An 18,592-nucleotide genomic window follows, 5' to 3' on the forward strand; every position below is an offset into this window, starting at 1 on the left:
CCCATAGAAATAAAGAGAGAGACAATCTAAATTCATCCAAAGAGCATTCCTGATCTTCAAAACAACTGTTATTTCTTTAAAAAATAAGTGCACCACATGATACATAAAGGAATCATACTCGACGCCACAAAAATTTGGTACTTATCCTGAAAGCCTCTCCAAAAAGGAAAAAGATCCACCATCCTCCCATGCATTGCCCACATAATACCAGTCCGGCTAAAAATCTGGTCCCACAACATCTTTTGCCTCCTTTGTTGTAGGAAAAAAAAGAAAGTACAAACATTTTCTTCAATTCAATCTAAAAGAACACGTACTCAGAATTTCATTCAAGAAAAGATGGCGGAAAAGGGAACATATCCGATTTTCGTCCAAGATGTCGAAAAGAAGTTGGTTTCTTACCGCAAAACCATGAAAGGTTTGATTTATTTGTAGGTTATTGTTTCAATGTCTCAGATTTAAGTTGTGACAGAAAGAACAGGATTATTTGGTACCTTACAAATGCAATTCTTACTCAATGCTAATAGAGGGAGTCTACGTGAAACTCTGCTAAAAGGTATTCGGCATTTGTAAGATCTAGTGCCATAGCATGGGAAACGAGGATACACCATAATTAAATTGAGTAGATACTATAACGTCACCCGTTTTGCAATGAAATAGCATTAGAAACATCACTCAGCATTTAACAAGGTGCTGACTTAGTGGTAAGAGATTAATTTGGTCAATAGACAAGATGCAAAGAAGATTTTTTTTTTTCTCTCTAAAAGAGGACATCACTCCGTAAGATTTTATTGATGAACCCTGACTTTTGATAGAAAAATCCAGTGCTGACAAAGTAAACCTTAGAACTAGCCAGAGCACTATGGGAGCACTAAGGGTTATTTTGTAGTATATCAATGTGAAAAAGAAAAAAACGCACTATACAGCTACTCAGCTAGACAGCGTAAACAAGACTCAAGTCCTGTACATCTTATAGTATTGGTAGTCCTGATTTTTCAACTCTCAAAGCATCCTATCAGCACTTTTTGGACTGGATGAGACCTCTAGATATCCTTGAGGTCACATATGCTCCTTGTTTTGCCAACCAAGTATCAATTATATTTGTTTCGTGGTGTGTACGGTTCACAGCTAGGATTCAAGACTGGCATTGCGATAAGAAATTCCCAAGATTTCTTACCGGAACCGCGCCTCCCCCGAGCCATTCCACCAGATAGCAAGCACCATAAAGTACTCCAGCCCACCTCAACCTTCCGTAGATTCAGCCTCTTATAGATTCAATCCCCCTAGTAGAGCTCTAACCTCAACCACAGTATTTGTGCCTACTCCATAGTGCTAAGAAAAAGCAGCTAGAATACCCAACACCTCCTTCCCTGCAAACTCTTGTGCCTCTTGCCACTTCCATCCAGAAGGGGTGCACAAGTCACCCACCTGTAGGTTTCGGAGGGTAATTGAGTTAACTTGGTCTGCCAAGGGTCCCAAGACTCCCAACTCAGACCAATTGTCAAACTAGAAGGATACCTTTCCTTCCTTTAAGTTCTATCTTGAGCCTGGGAAAACAACCTGGAGGAGGGGATTAATAGATTTCCAGAAATGACAATCTTGCTGCTTGGCGAGACCTTGGAGGCATGCTCAATTTTAAGATCTCCCCCCCTAAATAATTCAGCCCATAGAGAGTTTCTCCAATAAAAACTTCCTGACAAAATCCATGTGTAGTTACTTCACCCAAGTCTCTTATTCCTAATCCTCCCTCAGGCTTACAATTTCTATCCCACGCTATCCACCTCTTATTCCTTATCCCCTCCTTAGAACCCCAGAAAATCTATCATAAGAACCCTACCAGAAAATATTTCACAATAGACAGAAGTACAAGATGAAGAAGAAAAGCAAAATTTGGTTGGCTAACACTTCAAGCAAGGATGCAATGCATAGCAACATCTTTAGATGCTCTGCCAGCATTTTGTTGCAGTTGTTCATATTTAACAAAGACTATCCCTTCTAAAGCTCGTTTATTCAAACAGAACTCCAAAACCCCCCAACCCCTCACTCTATCTCTCCCTCACTTTCCTGTAAACTACGAAACTGAAACATACATACAGTTTTCCAGAATGATAACCCTAACTGACTAGTTGCTCGACTCTAGCTTTGGTATTGGCATCAGAACCTACAACCGCCACCACCAGCAAATCCCTAATCATAATACTTCAATAACTAATGAGTTTACCACTGTCCGGAAAGACAAAAACACCCATATATCCACTCCTGAAAGTTTGGGTTAAAGGCTATGCATATTTTAATTAAATATTTCAGATCCTGGAATTTGATGCATCGGATCCCATGATGCATCAACCAAAAACCACACCAAATATAATGCACAAGCAACTAGCAACCGTGCTTTCATCAAGATAAACAGCAGTTTACCATCGCAAAAAACAGTAAGGTACTGAATATTACAAACAAACAACAATACATTTGAGTACATTCAAATTAAATATATGAAAACCATATCTTTAGAGCACAGATCAATATTCAGACCAACTAGACAGTCATCCCTAAATATATAAGAGGTCACAAATATGTAACCTCTTCCAATCATTACCAAGGATCTACCAAGATGAAGTAGCTTAAAAGCACAAAATACATTATGTAATCACCAAAACAAAGAGAACATCCCCTTATATACATGCTTTTTAAAAATCAATCAAGTACCATCATTAGGCAAAGCTGCCATGAACGAATTGTAGGAAGACTCCAGATCAAAATGGAGCTGCCGAGCCTGCTGCTCCGTCAACTCATCTGCTGCCCCCATCTTTGACAGCCTGGCAATCCAATCCTTCATCTTTGTCTTCCCTTCAAAATCCGGGGGTAAAATAGTCAACTTATTAAGTGAAGCAGAAAGGTCTGAGAGCAGCGGGTGCACCTGATCAACTGCCACCATATTCAACTTCAGCGAGTCCATCGCAGTAATGAAATTCTGAACACACTCTGCCACAATGGCAGCTGAGGTGGTTGCTGAGCCGGCCGTAGAAGATCTATGCTCCACTGTGGCAGGAACTCCAGAGATAACTAGACGGTTTATAGCTGCTGGGCAATCCATTTTATAAGTATCCGCAAACCTCTCAATGCTCGGGACAGTATCTTTGAGTGTGGAAGCTAAGGTCTTAAAATGGGCAATGAGTTTGTGGCATTCGATCTCATAATCAGATGAGGATATTATATCACGGACATATGCCTTCTCAAGCTTCTCGGTGGCCTTAATTATTGCATAAAGCTCAGCAAAGTTCTCGTACATTTCTCTCTCGCGCTTGTCGTTCCAGAGCTTAACCTCCATTTCTTGTATGACGATAATATATATGTATAGACCCGGTAAGGTTAAAAATATTAGGGTTTTGTTTTTCCTTTTTGGTGAGTGTGGAGGATTGGAGAAGAGAACGGGACACGCGCAAAGAGAACAAACTTTCTTCACTGAAAAACAAAAATGTCACATATTAAGAGAAAACCAGTAAGGAATCGAACTTCCCATTCACCCAACAGTCAAATAAACATTGCAATCTGGAAAATGGATTAGCTTGTTCAACAATCAGCTTACAAACCCTAAAAAGAAGCATAATCAGCGAAGTAATAAACCGATATGGAAGCTTTCTTCGGTTGCAGGGGAACCACATCCAAAGACGCAATATATATACATAATTAAATTTTGAAGCAGAAAGTTTCGCTAATTACTCAATAGGCATAGAGCTCAGCTAAATTACTCCAAAAGCATAATTCTTCGGAGCAACCAAATAGGGCAACAATTAACAAGCATAATCTTTGAAGATTAAAAACAGGACACAATCCATGCAAATAATAAGAATCCCAAACCTCAGATCAAAACCCAACAACATGAATCAGGTAATCACGCATAAAAACCCGAATTTCAAAAATTTACCCCAACCAAAATTAGTTTCTCGAACATGCGATTGGGCTCAGGCACTCAGCCATGACTTCTGTGGAGGGAGAGAGAGCGAGAGAGAGAGAGAGAGAGACTTACGGAGAGAGAGAGGCGCAGTATTGAATATTGTGAAAGCTCAATCTCTGAGCCTGAGCGTGTGTCGGAGGAGGAGAGGAGAAGAAGCGGGTTGCGTGTCGGCTCGCGCATGCTATTATTGCTGCTTACGGCACCTACGTGTAGCAGTTGAAAAAACAAAACCAAAAAAAAAAAAAAAGCTAAAAGCTAATGACAAATGACGCGCTTTTTCTGTTCTCTTACCCAATGCTCTGCACATTTGGGGTTTTATTATGCTCTTCGGTGGGGTCGCATCCAATGCCTCTTCCTTCTTAAATATTGAGTATTTGATAATTCGTCCAGTCCTGTCAAAATTCAGTTTATATTTTATAAATTTTTTATAACTTGATTTATTTCATCAAAATTATCAAATATTTCAGTTATAATCTATTAAATTTCATGTTAATTTCTTGCGAGTTCTAACGGTTGAATATTAGGGTGAATTTAGATGTTAAAATAAGTTGAGTTGAGTTGAATTAAGATGATAAAATATTATTAGAATATTATTTTTTAATATTATTATTATTTTGAAATTTAAAAAAGTTGAATTATTTATTATATTTTATGTTGAGATTTGAAAAAATTATAATGATGAATTGAGATGAGTTGAGAGTAGTTCATTATCCAAACGAAGCCTTAAACTCGAGTCGTGTCATATGAGACTCCAATTATATGTGATCAATCTTAACCAGAATTTTTAATTAAATAAAAATTATATGTACAATTATTTTTACATATTTTTTATACATTTTACTGATGTAATTGACTGTATTATTTTTTTAATATAAAATAATTATTTTAATCAATCACATCAATAGAGTGTACAAAGAATATACAAAAGTAACTGTATACAGCAAAACTCTTTATCAAAAAATCAATCCTATTTAACTCTAATTTGAAATAAGATTTCAATCTTGTTTAAGAGGTATGGATACTTGGAAACTTGATTTTTCTCCTCAAAGAGTAATGCTACATGCAGTTGTAAAGTGCGCAAGTATCGTGCAGTCGTTTTGAAAAAGTGTGAGATCTACTATTAAAAAATTATTATTTTTTCATGTGAATCCTGTATTTATTTATTTTTTTTAAAATGATTGTACGGCACTTATGTTGAGTATTTGGAATCTGGTTCAAGCCGCTCGAGCGAAGCGTCTAGCCGCTTGAGCGAATACAAGTCAGAGAGCTTCGCTCGAAGAGAGCTCGACAGACTGCTCGAGCAAAAGCAAGTTAGAGAGGTTCGCTCGATGACCGCTCGACTCACGGCTCGAGCGGAGGGAAGTCAGAGAGCTTCGCTTAAGGAGCCGCTCGACTCACAGCTCGAGTGATTGCGGGAAACAGGTTCGCTCGACGCGGGCTCGACACGCCACTCGAGCGAACATCATTAATTCTGCCGTTTTAGGGTTTCCGCCGTACAACATATAAATTGAATTGTTGTTTGACTTGTACTGCATGACAGTGAACAGTAGCCGTTCTACACCATTGTATTGTGATTCCTCAAGTAATACAAATCCTCTGCAGCTCCCATGGACGTAGGCAATTTGCCGAACCACTTAAATACTGTGTCGTGTGTGATTGTTTGTTTTTCTTGTGTCTATATTCACTTTATTGTCATCGTTTTTTCTCTAACAACTTACATATTCACAATTGTAATTATCATTTCTCTTTTCGAAAACATAAAAAAAAAAAAAAAAAGCAAATGAGAAAAAAAAAAAAAAACTAACAAGGCCGAGCTTAAACGACGGCGCATGCCTGGAAAACACTCTCTCTCCGGCCCTTGTTTGCCTCACACGCTTATGAATCCTCTTTTGGGAAATTTGGTCTTACATTTCTTGTGCCTACCCAATTTTCCCACTCTTTTGTGTTTGTTTTACACTATTTAAGCGTACCGGTGTACGGCACTTGCTTCATTTCCTGTTATTGTACATACTAATAATTTCAAATAAGAAAGGAAAACTTTAATCTAAATACATAAATTAATAATTTGAAATCGAAAAGGAAGCATTCATAATAAAATAAGTTTTAAGTGACATAAGTTTTAAGTGAATGCATATGTCCCTACAAGTATTCATAATAAAATAACAAGCATCCAACGTATGATAAATAAGTTTATAATGTCATCTTAAATAATATTAAAAGGCAATAGAAGCTATCAATAGGCTATTCAACTTTTATAACATTATCAAAGAGTAAGGAAACATTATATTGACAATCCTGCAAATGAGTCTCGAGTAGAGAAGACCGCATCTGCACAATGAATGATTGAGGTGGAGAGGCTCGTGATCTAACCCAAGTTTTCAATGCCATCCCTTAGTGCAAAGAAGAATTGGACGAGTATGTATAAGCATGCATTGGTTGGGAATTATCAAAATTTCTCTTTTCTATGTAACTAAACATACACATAAAGTTGGTATACTCCACAAATACCTCTTGGCTATGCAATCTAGAGCTTCTCTGCATCATCACTGAATAAAGATGCAATGAGCTTGCCAGTCTCATCACTGAGCTTGACCTTTGTTTGGCAGCTAGAGCAAATAAAAACAAACAAGCATGAAGCAAATGGAACTCGAGAGAAAGAAATGAAATCTTGAAATTTTATGTATACAACATGAACTTGAAGTACTTCTAATCCTCTGTTTATATACAAGACTATAGAGGCGGGAAATGTTACTAAACAAAGGGTAAAACTAACCACTTACGAGAGTTGAGTAGAAGTTGACTTTGTTGACTTTACTAGTAAGTAAATGTAAAATCAAGATAAAATGAAATATTAAAACTATAATAGTCCACCTCAAGATGATGTGTATATGTTATGCACATTCATCTTGTTTAGGAGAGTATGAAAAGGTGTAGAACCTAAAGGTTTAGTAAGCATATCAGTAACTTAGTGAGCTGATGAAACATGAAGAGTTGTTAAGACACCAGCTTGAATCTTTTCTCTAACCAGATGATAGTCCAGCTTAATGTGTTTCTTCCTTTCATGAAACACTGGATTGGTTGCAATGTGTAAGGCAACTTGGTTATCACAAAAAAGTAATGAGGGTTGAGGATGTGTTTGATTGAGATCAAAAAGTAAGGAAAGGGCCCAAACTATTTCACACACTGTATATGCCATTGAATGATACTCTGCCTCAGCAGATGATCTGAAAATGGTTTTCTGCTTTTTGGATTTCTAAGAGATCAGTGATTCACCAAGAAATATGCAATATCCAATGACTGACCTTTTAGCATTTAAACAACTTGCCCAATCAAAGTCAGCAAAAGTCTTGACATGCATGGGAGAAGATGCTGAGAAAAAAAAAATGCATTAACCAAGTGCAGTCTTAATGTATCTTAAAATTCTGAGAGTTGCCTGCATCTGACTTAAATGATGCACTGCAAAGGTAATAGTAGGTCTTGTATTAGTAAGATACAGTATTCTTCCAATAAGTCTTCTGTAACCAAAGGCATCTTCAGGTAAATCATCATCTGTTCTAACAAGTTTGCAATGAGGACCCATTGAAGATTTTTCAGGCTTGGATCCCAAGTAAACAACATCAGATAAAAGTTCTAAAGCATATTTCCTTTGATAAATGGCTATATCTCTTTTTGATCTAGCAATCTTTATTCCAAGAAAATACTTTGCAGGTCCTAGATCTTTCAATTTAAACTGATCATTTAGAGTTAACTTGATACAATCAACTACTGTCATATTACTTGCAAGGAGTATATCATCAACATATACCAATAAAGTTACAAATGAAATACCTTATGCTTTTGTAAAAAGGGAATAATCAAACTTGGATTGTTTAAAACCAAGCTGAAGTAATGTTGAAGTAAATTTAGAGTTCCATTGTCGAGAGGCCTATTTTAGGCCATAGAGTGATTTTTGTAGCTTACACAATTTTGTGTCCCCCTTGCTAAGATAATCAGGTGTCACTTTCATATATACATCCTCTTCTAAATCTCTATACAAGAAAGCATTGTTGACATCTAAATGGATTAAATGTCAATTATGTATTGCAGCAAATGATAAAGAACATCTCATTGTTACCATTTTAGCAACAGGAGGGAAAGTTTCAAAAAATTCAAGACCTTCCCTTTGAGTGACTCCCTTGGCAACCAATCTTGTCTTATATCTCTCAATAGAACCATCAACATTATATTTAATTTATAGACTCACTTACAACCAATTAGAGTTTTGTTGGGTGGAAGACTTGTGAGTGTCCAGGTTTGATTGAATTCTAGTGCAATAAGTTTTGCAGACATGACATCTCTCCAATGAGAGTGCTTTACAACCTGGTCATAGAATTCTAGTTCCTCATGACATGAAATTGAGACACTAAAAATACAATGGGAAGATGACAATTTAGAATATGAAAGGAAATCAGGAATGTTGTATTGATTACCTGAGTATGTAAATGGACTTGTAGGGGATGAGGCAGGTGCCGAAGTTGCCAAGTTGCAATGATAATTTTGCAAGTAGCCTGAAATTTTATATTGTCGAGTTGATTTTCTAATAGGAGGAAAATGTTTGTTATCTTAGAGATGAGGTATATTGGAGTTGTTTTCAGCAATAGGAGCCGGTTCATTTCTAGATGTAGGAATAGATTTTGTTATACTGGATGGAGGATAAGGAGCAGATAGATAGTTATTTATAGAAAAAGTATCTTGAATAGGTTTGGGTAAAACAATATGAATTGATACAGGTAATTCTTCCGATTTGGAATGGAATAAGAATATATTTTCATGAAAAACTACATCGCTTGATATAAAAAAAAAAAAAATTATGAAAATCAAGATCAAACAACTTATATCCTTTTGTGCCAAAAGGATATCCAACAAATATACACTTTCTGACTCAAGGAGAAAACTTTGGTCTATTTTAATTTAGAGTTGATGCATAGCATAAACATTCAAAGGCCTTTAGATGTTTATAAGATGGATTGGTTCCATATAATAATTGACAAGGAGACCTATTTTGGAGAATATAAGAAAGAACTCAATTGATAATATATGTAGTAGTAAGTACAGAAATGTAAAGGAACATTGGACTGAAATCTCAAGGCTCTAGCTACATTTAGAAGTTGTTGATGTTTACACTCTACTACTAAATTTTGTTGAGGTGTTTCAATACAGGAAGTTTGGTCAATAATTCATCTAGACAAAAAAAAATCTGTCATTTTGAACTCAAGACCATTATCAATTCTCACATTTTTTTAAAAAAAATTTTGAATGAAGTTGTGTGTGAAATAGATTATAGAATGATGTGAAGATGTGCCTCACATCAGATTTAGATTTCATTAGATATACCCAAGTTGACCTAGAATGATCATCAACAATTGTTAAAAAATATCTAAAGTTATCATGAGTAGGAAATGAAAAAGGCCCCATACATCACAATGCACCAAATGAGATGGATAAATGGCACTTTAAGAATGAACAGGAAATGAAAATCATTTTTGTTTTGCCAATGGACATACATTGCAATGATCAATGTTCACAAATTTATTTGGAAACTAAATATTTGAAATAGATTGAGAAAGAACAAGTAATCTAGATATAGAAGGATGTCCTAAGCGTCTATGCCAAAGGGTAAGTTTGATATTTGATACAGAATTGATATTTGAAAACTGAGAAATTTTCTCGATAGCATTGATTGATGGTTGTTGCAAAACATATAACCCGACAAATCTTCTACCCTTCCCAATCATCCTCCATGGGATAAGGTCCTGAATATAACATTCATCAGGTAAAAAATAAACTAACATTTTTTATGAGAGGTTAGTTCGCTGACTGAAAGAAGGTTATATGAAAAGGATAGTACACATAATACATCATTTAGAATCAAATGATCATATATTTGTATAGTTCCAATATGTCTGACTGAAACATTGTCACCATTTGGAAGTTTAACTGAAGTATGAAGTTGTTTTGTAATGGTAGTGAAGGATTTTCTGGAATGAATAATGTGATCTATGACACCTATATCTATGATCCAGGTGTCATGATTTGAATTAGTCATTGTAACATTCGAAGAAAAATTTGAGTAATAAGCATTTTGAACATTAGAAAGATTATCTAAAGAAGAGGAAGATAATGAGTTCAAAGTAGAAGAAATATTCGTTGCTTGATGAATATTTACATCATATGGTTACTTTTATGACAGACTTCTAGAGAGAAAGGCAAAGAATTATATGAATCAAGAGGTTTACTTTTGGGTTGAGCCATGACTTGCTTTGCTGAAATAAACTTTCCATTATGCTTAAAACTTGGTGGATATCCATGAATCTAGTAGCACTGGTCCACTGTATGATTAGTCATTGCATAATGAGTACACAAGAGTTGTCTACTACCTTGCAATTTTCTAGAAGTTGTTCTTGAACTTTCTATTTTCTTTCTTATAAAAGCTACAATATTACATTTTAAGACAATTCCAGACCCAACTTCCCTTTATTTTTCTTCTTGAATAACTAAAAAATACACTTTAGTTATAGGCGGTAAAGGGTCCATCAGCAATATATGTCCTCTTATATGAGAAAATACTTCATTCAGATATATGAGAAACTGAATAATGTGTTGTCTTTGTTGATACTCCAAGAAACCACGCACAACTTCATCCGACAAACATTTGAACTTCCTATAGTAAATACTTACCGATATTTGATCTTGTGTGAGTGAAGAGAGTTCTTTCTAGATTTGAAATATTCTTAGGCCATTTCCTTGAGAAAACTGATTCTTTAATTCTTCCCACATGTCTTTTGTTGTTCTTGCATACACAATGGTTCTACCAATGTCCTTTGAGACAGAAGATCCATGATAGGACCATATTATTGCAGCGTTCCCATGCTTCAAACAACGAGTCTACACCATCAGGTTGGTTTATTACTTCATTAATAAACCCAATTTGGTTCTTGGCTTTCAAAGCCATCTGTATTGATCGGTACCAAGTATTATAATTGTCTCCTGTGAGGACTTGAAATACAAGAACTGTACCCGATGAATCTCCATTCTGCAAGTGCTAAAGATTGGCAGAAGAATCTGGAATGAGTGAAACAGAGACAATGGTTGTCATATCTTCAAACGAAAAGAAAAACAGAAGCAGACTAAGGTATCGTCTTTGATTTCATGAAGCAAATGGAACTCAAGAGAAAGAAATGAAATCTTGAATTAATCTGTATTCAAAAAATCAAATGAGCATATTCATTGTTAAACTATGGCCCAAGCTACATGCTTTTATGTGAAAATAGACTAAAAAAGTACCCAATGTTATAGATTACCATGGTTAGGTGATTGTTTTCGATTCTTTGCAATTGGAGCATGCAAAGCAACTATTGAACTCATACATTGTTCCCATGATGCACTTGGTTCAAGCCATGTGATAATAGAATTTTGGTCGCAGTTCCACATGCAACACGATTAAGACCTTAATCTATAAGGTCTTTGGATGGCGTTCAGATTGAGGAAAACAAAAGAGGTACTACAATATTGACAAACAACATATATAACAAAATGTTATTTTAATTTAGGTCAGACAAGAGTTTGTTACTGCCCCCATGCAGCAACTCCTTGACCATTGAGATGGTTGTTAAGTTTGCACTTTTTGGTACCTTTGCCCAATAAAATGGGCTCCAATAGTTGGTCTATTTTCCAAAACTTTGACTATGATTAGTTCTTATTATCATTGGCCCTACAAAAAATAATCGTTACAATTTAGATTTGTTTTGTGACATCATGCTATAACACATTTTTTAGTTTTCTATTTAATGAATCCAATGAGAATGAATTACTAAATTGGGAGATCAACAGCCTCTGAATAACTTGGGTTAACAAGAAATAATGAGCTCGATAACTTTGTTGACAAAAATATGCTTGGAAAAGCACACACATGTTAGGGCATGAAGTCATCATTTTTGTCAACTTTTATAGATTTTGGCAAGAATTTATAATTATCTAAGAGGACAACTTTGAGTCTTGTACCTACAACAACAGGCATGGGTTGATGATACCCGCGATTGAATTTGGTTCGTTGGCCACAAACTGGTTCCACATCGAAAGCAACACTAGGCATAGATAATTGGAAAGGAATAATTTGGTTTCACTAAGCTAGTTTGCAAAATGTAATACTGAAGGAGGTGAAATGAAGCAAAAAAATAAAATTAGCTTTTATTGATCATCCATAAATTCTTGAATTGTTGTGGTGACGTTATTTGCATGAATCTCCCTAGTTGGCTAGACACCCACATGGGCCCATTTTCACCATTGACATCTCTCATTAAGTAAGGTAATGTTTGCTTATGATAAAAACATTTTGAGAGGATAAAGTTTTATCCAAGTTCTGGATGCCTACCAATAGTGGAATGAATAAGATCACATAACCCACCATATGGAGTATGGTGCCCACTACCCAAGCGAGTTTGGCCCATCGTCCAATCCCTAGTATCAGGGCTAATCTTAACTTAGGCTTTTTAATGTTCACAACATGTTTCTTTGTAACACTAGGACGTTGATCTTCCAATCCCAAGTATGAGAGCTAATCTCATTTATGGAATTGTATTCAATCCTCATATTCTTTAGTTAAGTTATTTTTCCTATAAAATTAGAGATCAGAGTAAATATAAGCAACATTACATTTACATGTTATTTTATAATTTCTAAGCCTAGAACTTGTAAACAAAGTTCACTGTGGGATCAAAAAAACTTAAGTCACAAAAAATTTAAGAGACTAAAAAGAAATTCTTATAAATGACTCACACATAGATTGACAATAAAAATAAACCAACGAGCTCAAAAACTACGGTGTAAACAATATATTTTTGTTGAACTGTAATAGCTAGGTGAGTACATAACAAAGTACATGTTTGTACATAATGTTAATATATAAATAAAATAATAAATAAAAAAATTCTAAATTTTCTAAATATAATAAGATATCGTGAGAAAATACGTTATAGGCACGTAGGTTTAATGCTAGCTAACTACTCCAAGAGCACTCATCCATAAACCAACTATTGGTATAAATAATATAAATAAATGCAACCAACGTCCAATGTCCGAATGAATAGGCGACGCCTACCAAGCAAAATTTTTCACAACTATCGCTAGAAATGGGCCGAGTGAGAATCTTAACTGAGTTTGATGTTTGTGCTCTTGACAACGCAATATAAAGTTAACCATGAGTTTGCCTTTGTGCTTTATTTATCATCATGGTGGAGCTTAATCAGATTGGAAATTAGAACCTCCTCAACTTAAAGGGATGTTTTCTCTTTCTTTTGGCAAAAATAAGATCCTTGGGATGAACACCCTCTTCCAACAATAATGTTCGATTGCAATTCTTGCGTCAATAACTTTTGCCTCAAACCCACGAAAAATCAACTATGTTCCATTATACAATCTTTAAAATGAATCAATGTTTCTGAGCAACATCACTAAACAATTCGGCATTAGTTCACGAGGAGGAAACTCACTCGGTGTAAGATTGTTTAAAAAGTTTTCCATTAAAAAATGTTCGCTTCTCTCAATAGTTTCGTCGAAGCTACAATACTGAGTGACCTCCCCTGAAAATATATTTATGATTAAATCATTTATCTTGTCAATGCAATCATTCTTTAGAATTAAGATCGATCGGTGTATTATTATATCTAAATTCTCATGATAGTTGGCAACATCTAGAAAGACAGCATCGAGTAAAGCCTTTAGCGATGTCTCATAATCTATATGAGGAATAATCAATCCACTTCAAATACTTATAGTACCATCAATTGTTAATGTTTTTGAGCCATTTCCATCTTGGAGTATGAAATCTGAAGAAAAATAACCTAATTTGGCCCACATATTTTCAACTAATTAAATTTGTTTTTTCAATATAGGTCATATCCTCACCATAATACAACTACCTTCCTACCAGAATACAATTCAATATCATTCAAATCTTGAGATAACATATCAATCACCTCGATTATTTGTTTTTATTTAACTTAGGTGCATCATCCTAGATAACTAACATTGCTGCTCGCAACAACTTGGCAAGACCACTTTGTCTGATTACACTACAAGTTGTATTATTTTTTAAATAAGGGGATTTATATATTGAGTGTTTCTCATTCCCAAAGTAACCAAATGTTTGGTAAAAACTACAGCAAGTAGAGGAATGTCTTTCTAATTCCACCAAGTCCATCAATAGAAAACGCCTTAGATGCACCTGCAAAAACCCTTTGTAGAATGGCATCATATGCCTCATGTTGTTCTCTATTTAGCAACTCTGGGGCAATAAAATCATCCAAGAACACAACTATATATAATTCATAAATGATCTCCTTTGAGATAGCATTCATATCATCAATGGAAATTTGGTAATAAACCGAATGGTATGCATTTGTGTTCCTTCCCAATGATTCAAGAGCAGAGGCAATGTTGTGCAAGACTTAGTTTTGATAATCGTGTGAAGGATGCTAAGGTGTTTGAAATCTTCGGACATGTTTAACTCAAATTATTCCTACAATATCCTTGGACTTGAAGGATTACAGTAAGCTAACATTGTGGCAAACAACCGTCTTAAGCTATAAGGCATTTAGTACAATGATGCTTTTTCAAGACATTTCCTTAATCAATTGTTAGTTTCTAATTACTCATGTAATGAAGCAGCCTTGTGGAATGAGAGAGCAAACACATTCTCGACTCTTTTCAAATCTTTAAATGATAATGGCCCTTTGATAGTTTAGTAGTAATCATAGTAGTACTTTCACCTTTAATTGAATTTGTCGAGACAATTCTTTCGATTACTATTCTGTGCTTCCTCTAAATTTATCTTTTATCCTAATTGTTTCAAACATAGTGCTAAGGGAATTCCCAATATAACGGTCTTTGTATATTTTCATTAATTTGATTCATTACAAAGAAATTCGTCAACATGGATTTTACAGTGAAATCGTTCTCCAAAACTCGAGCAAGGTTATTAGCATCTCAAAAAGACACTGATTGTTGATCTTTGAGATGTAATTGCAAACGGTTTTCACTCTAAAAAAATCCTTTTGTCATGCATCAAAAAACATTTTGGTTAAAAAAAAAATAGACATTTGAACCAAAACAATTTAGAATTAAAAAAAAATAGGCATATTCACAAAAACTTGAGTGTCTAAATATTTGCATAAAATAGCTCCACAAAATTAAAACTAAATTTCATTGAGAACCAAAAAAATTGATTCCAAATAAGTCTCTCATCATGTATTTAAGAACAAAACAAGAAATTTAAAAATAATAAAAACTTTTGCTATCCTCCCTTTGAAAATCTCTGATTTCTATGAAAGCACTAACAATTGGCTGGTCTGTTGTTGCACATTGAAATACTCTACTAACCAACCTCATCACATCACCAATATGCACATTTCATACATAGAATAAAGAATTTAAGCCAAACCACGCCTAGGTAGAAACTCTAGCATGACATAAACATGAAAAAGCTACTAATCTCATTTGAATCAAAATAGAATGACACAAACATTACATAAGCATGGCATAAAGTGGCTGCCAAAACCTTTGCAAACAGAAGCATGCCACAAATAGCAACCAATCTCATTTCAATTAAAACAAAATGGCGCAAACAACAACTAACAAGCACACCTAAGCCTAAAAGAGAAGTTGGGTTTAGGACTACCTACGAGATCAATATACAAGCTCAATGCACTACGAGCGTGACCAGAGTCGAAGAAGATCCGACCATAGTGACACCTTGGATGACAGTGTTGTGCATTCCAAATGTGGAATTACTAAAAGGGCCATCAGATTAGCCCCACTCAAGCAACACCTTTGAGGACAATTTTGTCCATTCAAGTGCCGAGAATATGACAAGAACTGTCCCTTTATCTATAGAGAATAGATTTACATAAGTTTGTACATACTTGGTTCATTTAATAGGTAAAATACTAGTAAATATTAATATTGGTTTGGATATTAAACAAGTTAAACTTGCATAACCTCTACTCAATTTTGTTTAGGGTCATGAACAAAATTTGTATAAGCTCGACTTGATTCGTTTAAGCTTGTAATATGTGTTATATATGTATGCGCTATGCTTCTTACATGTTAGCTACATTGTATATGTTTAATTATATACTAGTAGGTTATTTATAGTTTGCTTTATATAATATATTTATTTATGTTTCCAATGTATATATAAGATATTTTGTATAATTGTTTTTATAGAAGATATTTTATGTAATTAGTTATATAATTTGGTTGTGTAATTTATTATAAGATATATAATTTATCAAGTTATTTTATGTTTGCAATACAAGTTATTTGATAAATATAGTTAATTATGTCCTATATTGTATAACATTAGTGCTATAAATTATATTTTTCAATTGTTATAAACATTATAGCCTATTGATATAATAATAAATAAAGGAGCGAATGAACATTTATTTGAAATAGTTTTCAAATTAACTTTAACTAATTAACTATAATTTGATATAAAGTACACATCATAGTGTAAGTTATTGACGGTATTTCTCTTTGATTAAGGACTCATATCATTAAGCTTGTACACAATATAATTTCTATATTATATACAAATGATAACACATATTGTAATTTATAACTATTACTTATAACTTACAGTCGCATATTATTATGTCTTATATACTATAATATGTGTACAATCACTTCTAGACTATAACCATATACTTAAGTTCTATCCTTGCAATACACTTGTAAATAAAATATTTGGTAATAATAACCATATATAATAATAATATATTATAGAACTAGAATCTATAGCTTATTATCTTATCATACTTATAAATCGATATATATATATATATATTAAATAGTTTAATTTATTGCTTTTATTTTGTGTGTTACTTCTTTAATTTAAAACTATAAGCTGATTTTTATCATAAAATGTTATATCATAAGTATTTTTTAACCAAAACTATTTAGGTTGAATAGTTAAATGGTTAGAATTTATTATAAAATTAATTTTGTTACAATAATCCAAAGAAAATAATATTTAAAAAAAAAAAACTTGTTCATTTATTTCTACTGGAATTCAAGCTAAATTCGAGCAATATTAACGGTTAGCGAGCCAAATTCAAATAAGAATATTCAAGTTTTATTTGAGTTCAAGTATGAATAAATAAATATGCTAATCGAGTTTGAACACTTTTTTTCCAATTTATCTTGACTTGATTTGTTTGCTATAATGATTACATATAAAACAATTAGAATTTGTATACGAGATTCTTTTACTTTGTTTAATTTTATCAAACCTTAACTATTTAGAAAAAATAAAAATGGAAGGTGAAATGTAAGAATCCAAAGCTATAAATATATCGATTTTATTTTATTTTGATAAAAATATGTCAATTTTATTAATTTGAGATAAACAACACACAATGCATATCTATTTAAAATAAACATAATTTTTTTATCTTAAATTTTGTTGATTTTGTAAGATGGAGGGGCGCCCACGTGGGGCTAACCCCCTCCTTAAGGTAAAGTGTAACGCATGACTTTTACTTCCTTATAACGCAAGGCTTAAAGCCATGCGTTACGACAATTGAAGGCTGGCCTTTAAGGCCAGCCGTGTGGAGGAGGACATAATGTCCTCAATTGTTTTTTTGTAATGATTACAAATACACAAAATCTCTCTTTTTGTTCTCTCTTGATAAGATATTTAGGCTGTAGATTTGTTAAGTGTTACTCTAGTTTTATACTACTTAGTACACTTCGCCACTAAGAGGAAAAACTTGTGATTTGTCAATCTGGAAAAACTTATGGAGCAATTTTATAAGCTGAGCTTGAGGTATTTTTTCCGCTGTGCTTTCTAACATTGGTATCAGAGCTTTCTTAAATTGCTTCCAATTTATAGCTTTTTCTCGCATATGCTTTGAAATTTGTCTGATTTTTTTTTTATCTTTTTTTTTTAATCTGAGATTCAAAAAAAAAAAAAAAAAAAAGGAAGCCATGGCAGCGCTGCAAGGTGCTGCGCGAACCTAGCGCTACGCGCATCACCGTGGTGCAGCGCGCACAACGGAGGTGCAGCGCGCACCAGCGAGGTGCAGCGCGCACCAGCTGGGTGCAGCGCGCACTAGCAAGGTGCTGCGGCACCGCCCTGCCGCTTGGAGGAGTTTCTCCGGCGGTGAAAGCAGCTGAGGCTGCTTGTGGCAGTCCCTAGCGGCGACTGAGCGCTGTTGTGTAATGGCTACTGTTCACTTGAACAGTAGCCATCTGGAGGTTGAAGATATCATCTTTCTTCTACTGGGTCTGGTCCTCACAGCCCATTATTTTTTTTAAACCATGTACAATACGGGCTGGGCTGGGCTTGGGCCCTTTGGCTCACTGTTTTTTTTTTTGCATGATTTAATATATGCTTAGATATATTGTTATATTATATGTGATCTTTTATTTAATGTTTTAGATTAAATGTGATTACATGTGAATATATGGTTATATTCATGCTATTTTTTTTTTAATTCCATTATGTTAATATTAGATGTGATCTTTTATTTAATTGTTTAGATTAAATGTGATTACATGTATATGTGAATTAAACATGTGGATATGTGATTATTTTATCAT

The 18,592-nt window shown here is 34.1% G+C and overlaps 1 protein-coding gene across 2 annotated transcripts; it reads right to left on the bottom strand.

Moving 5' to 3' along the window:
* Nucleotides 1-2,444: 2,444 nt before the first annotated feature.
* On the bottom strand, nucleotides 2,445-4,230 carry LOC121265576 (vacuolar protein sorting-associated protein 28 homolog 2). Of its 2 annotated transcripts, none has more exons than XM_041169253.1 (2): nucleotides 4,025-4,230; nucleotides 2,445-3,459 (listed from the first exon to the last, which is right to left on the bottom strand). In XM_041169253.1, the coding sequence occupies exon 2, from the start codon at nucleotides 3,323-3,325 to the stop codon at nucleotides 2,696-2,698; it is 630 nt and encodes a 209-aa protein (XP_041025187.1). In that variant the 5' UTR covers nucleotides 3,326-3,459; nucleotides 4,025-4,230; the 3' UTR covers nucleotides 2,445-2,695. The 2 variants fall into 2 exon arrangements, with proteins under 2 accessions (XP_041025187.1, XP_041025188.1); XM_041169254.1 differs by having other exon boundaries at nucleotides 3,923-4,135.
* Between the last annotated feature and the right edge of the window lie 14,362 nt (nucleotides 4,231-18,592).

The sequence above is a fragment of the Juglans microcarpa x Juglans regia genome, chromosome 5D, assembly GCF_004785595.1.
Source record: "Juglans microcarpa x Juglans regia isolate MS1-56 chromosome 5D, Jm3101_v1.0, whole genome shotgun sequence".
Lineage (NCBI taxonomy): Eukaryota > Viridiplantae > Streptophyta > Magnoliopsida > Fagales > Juglandaceae > Juglans > Juglans microcarpa x Juglans regia.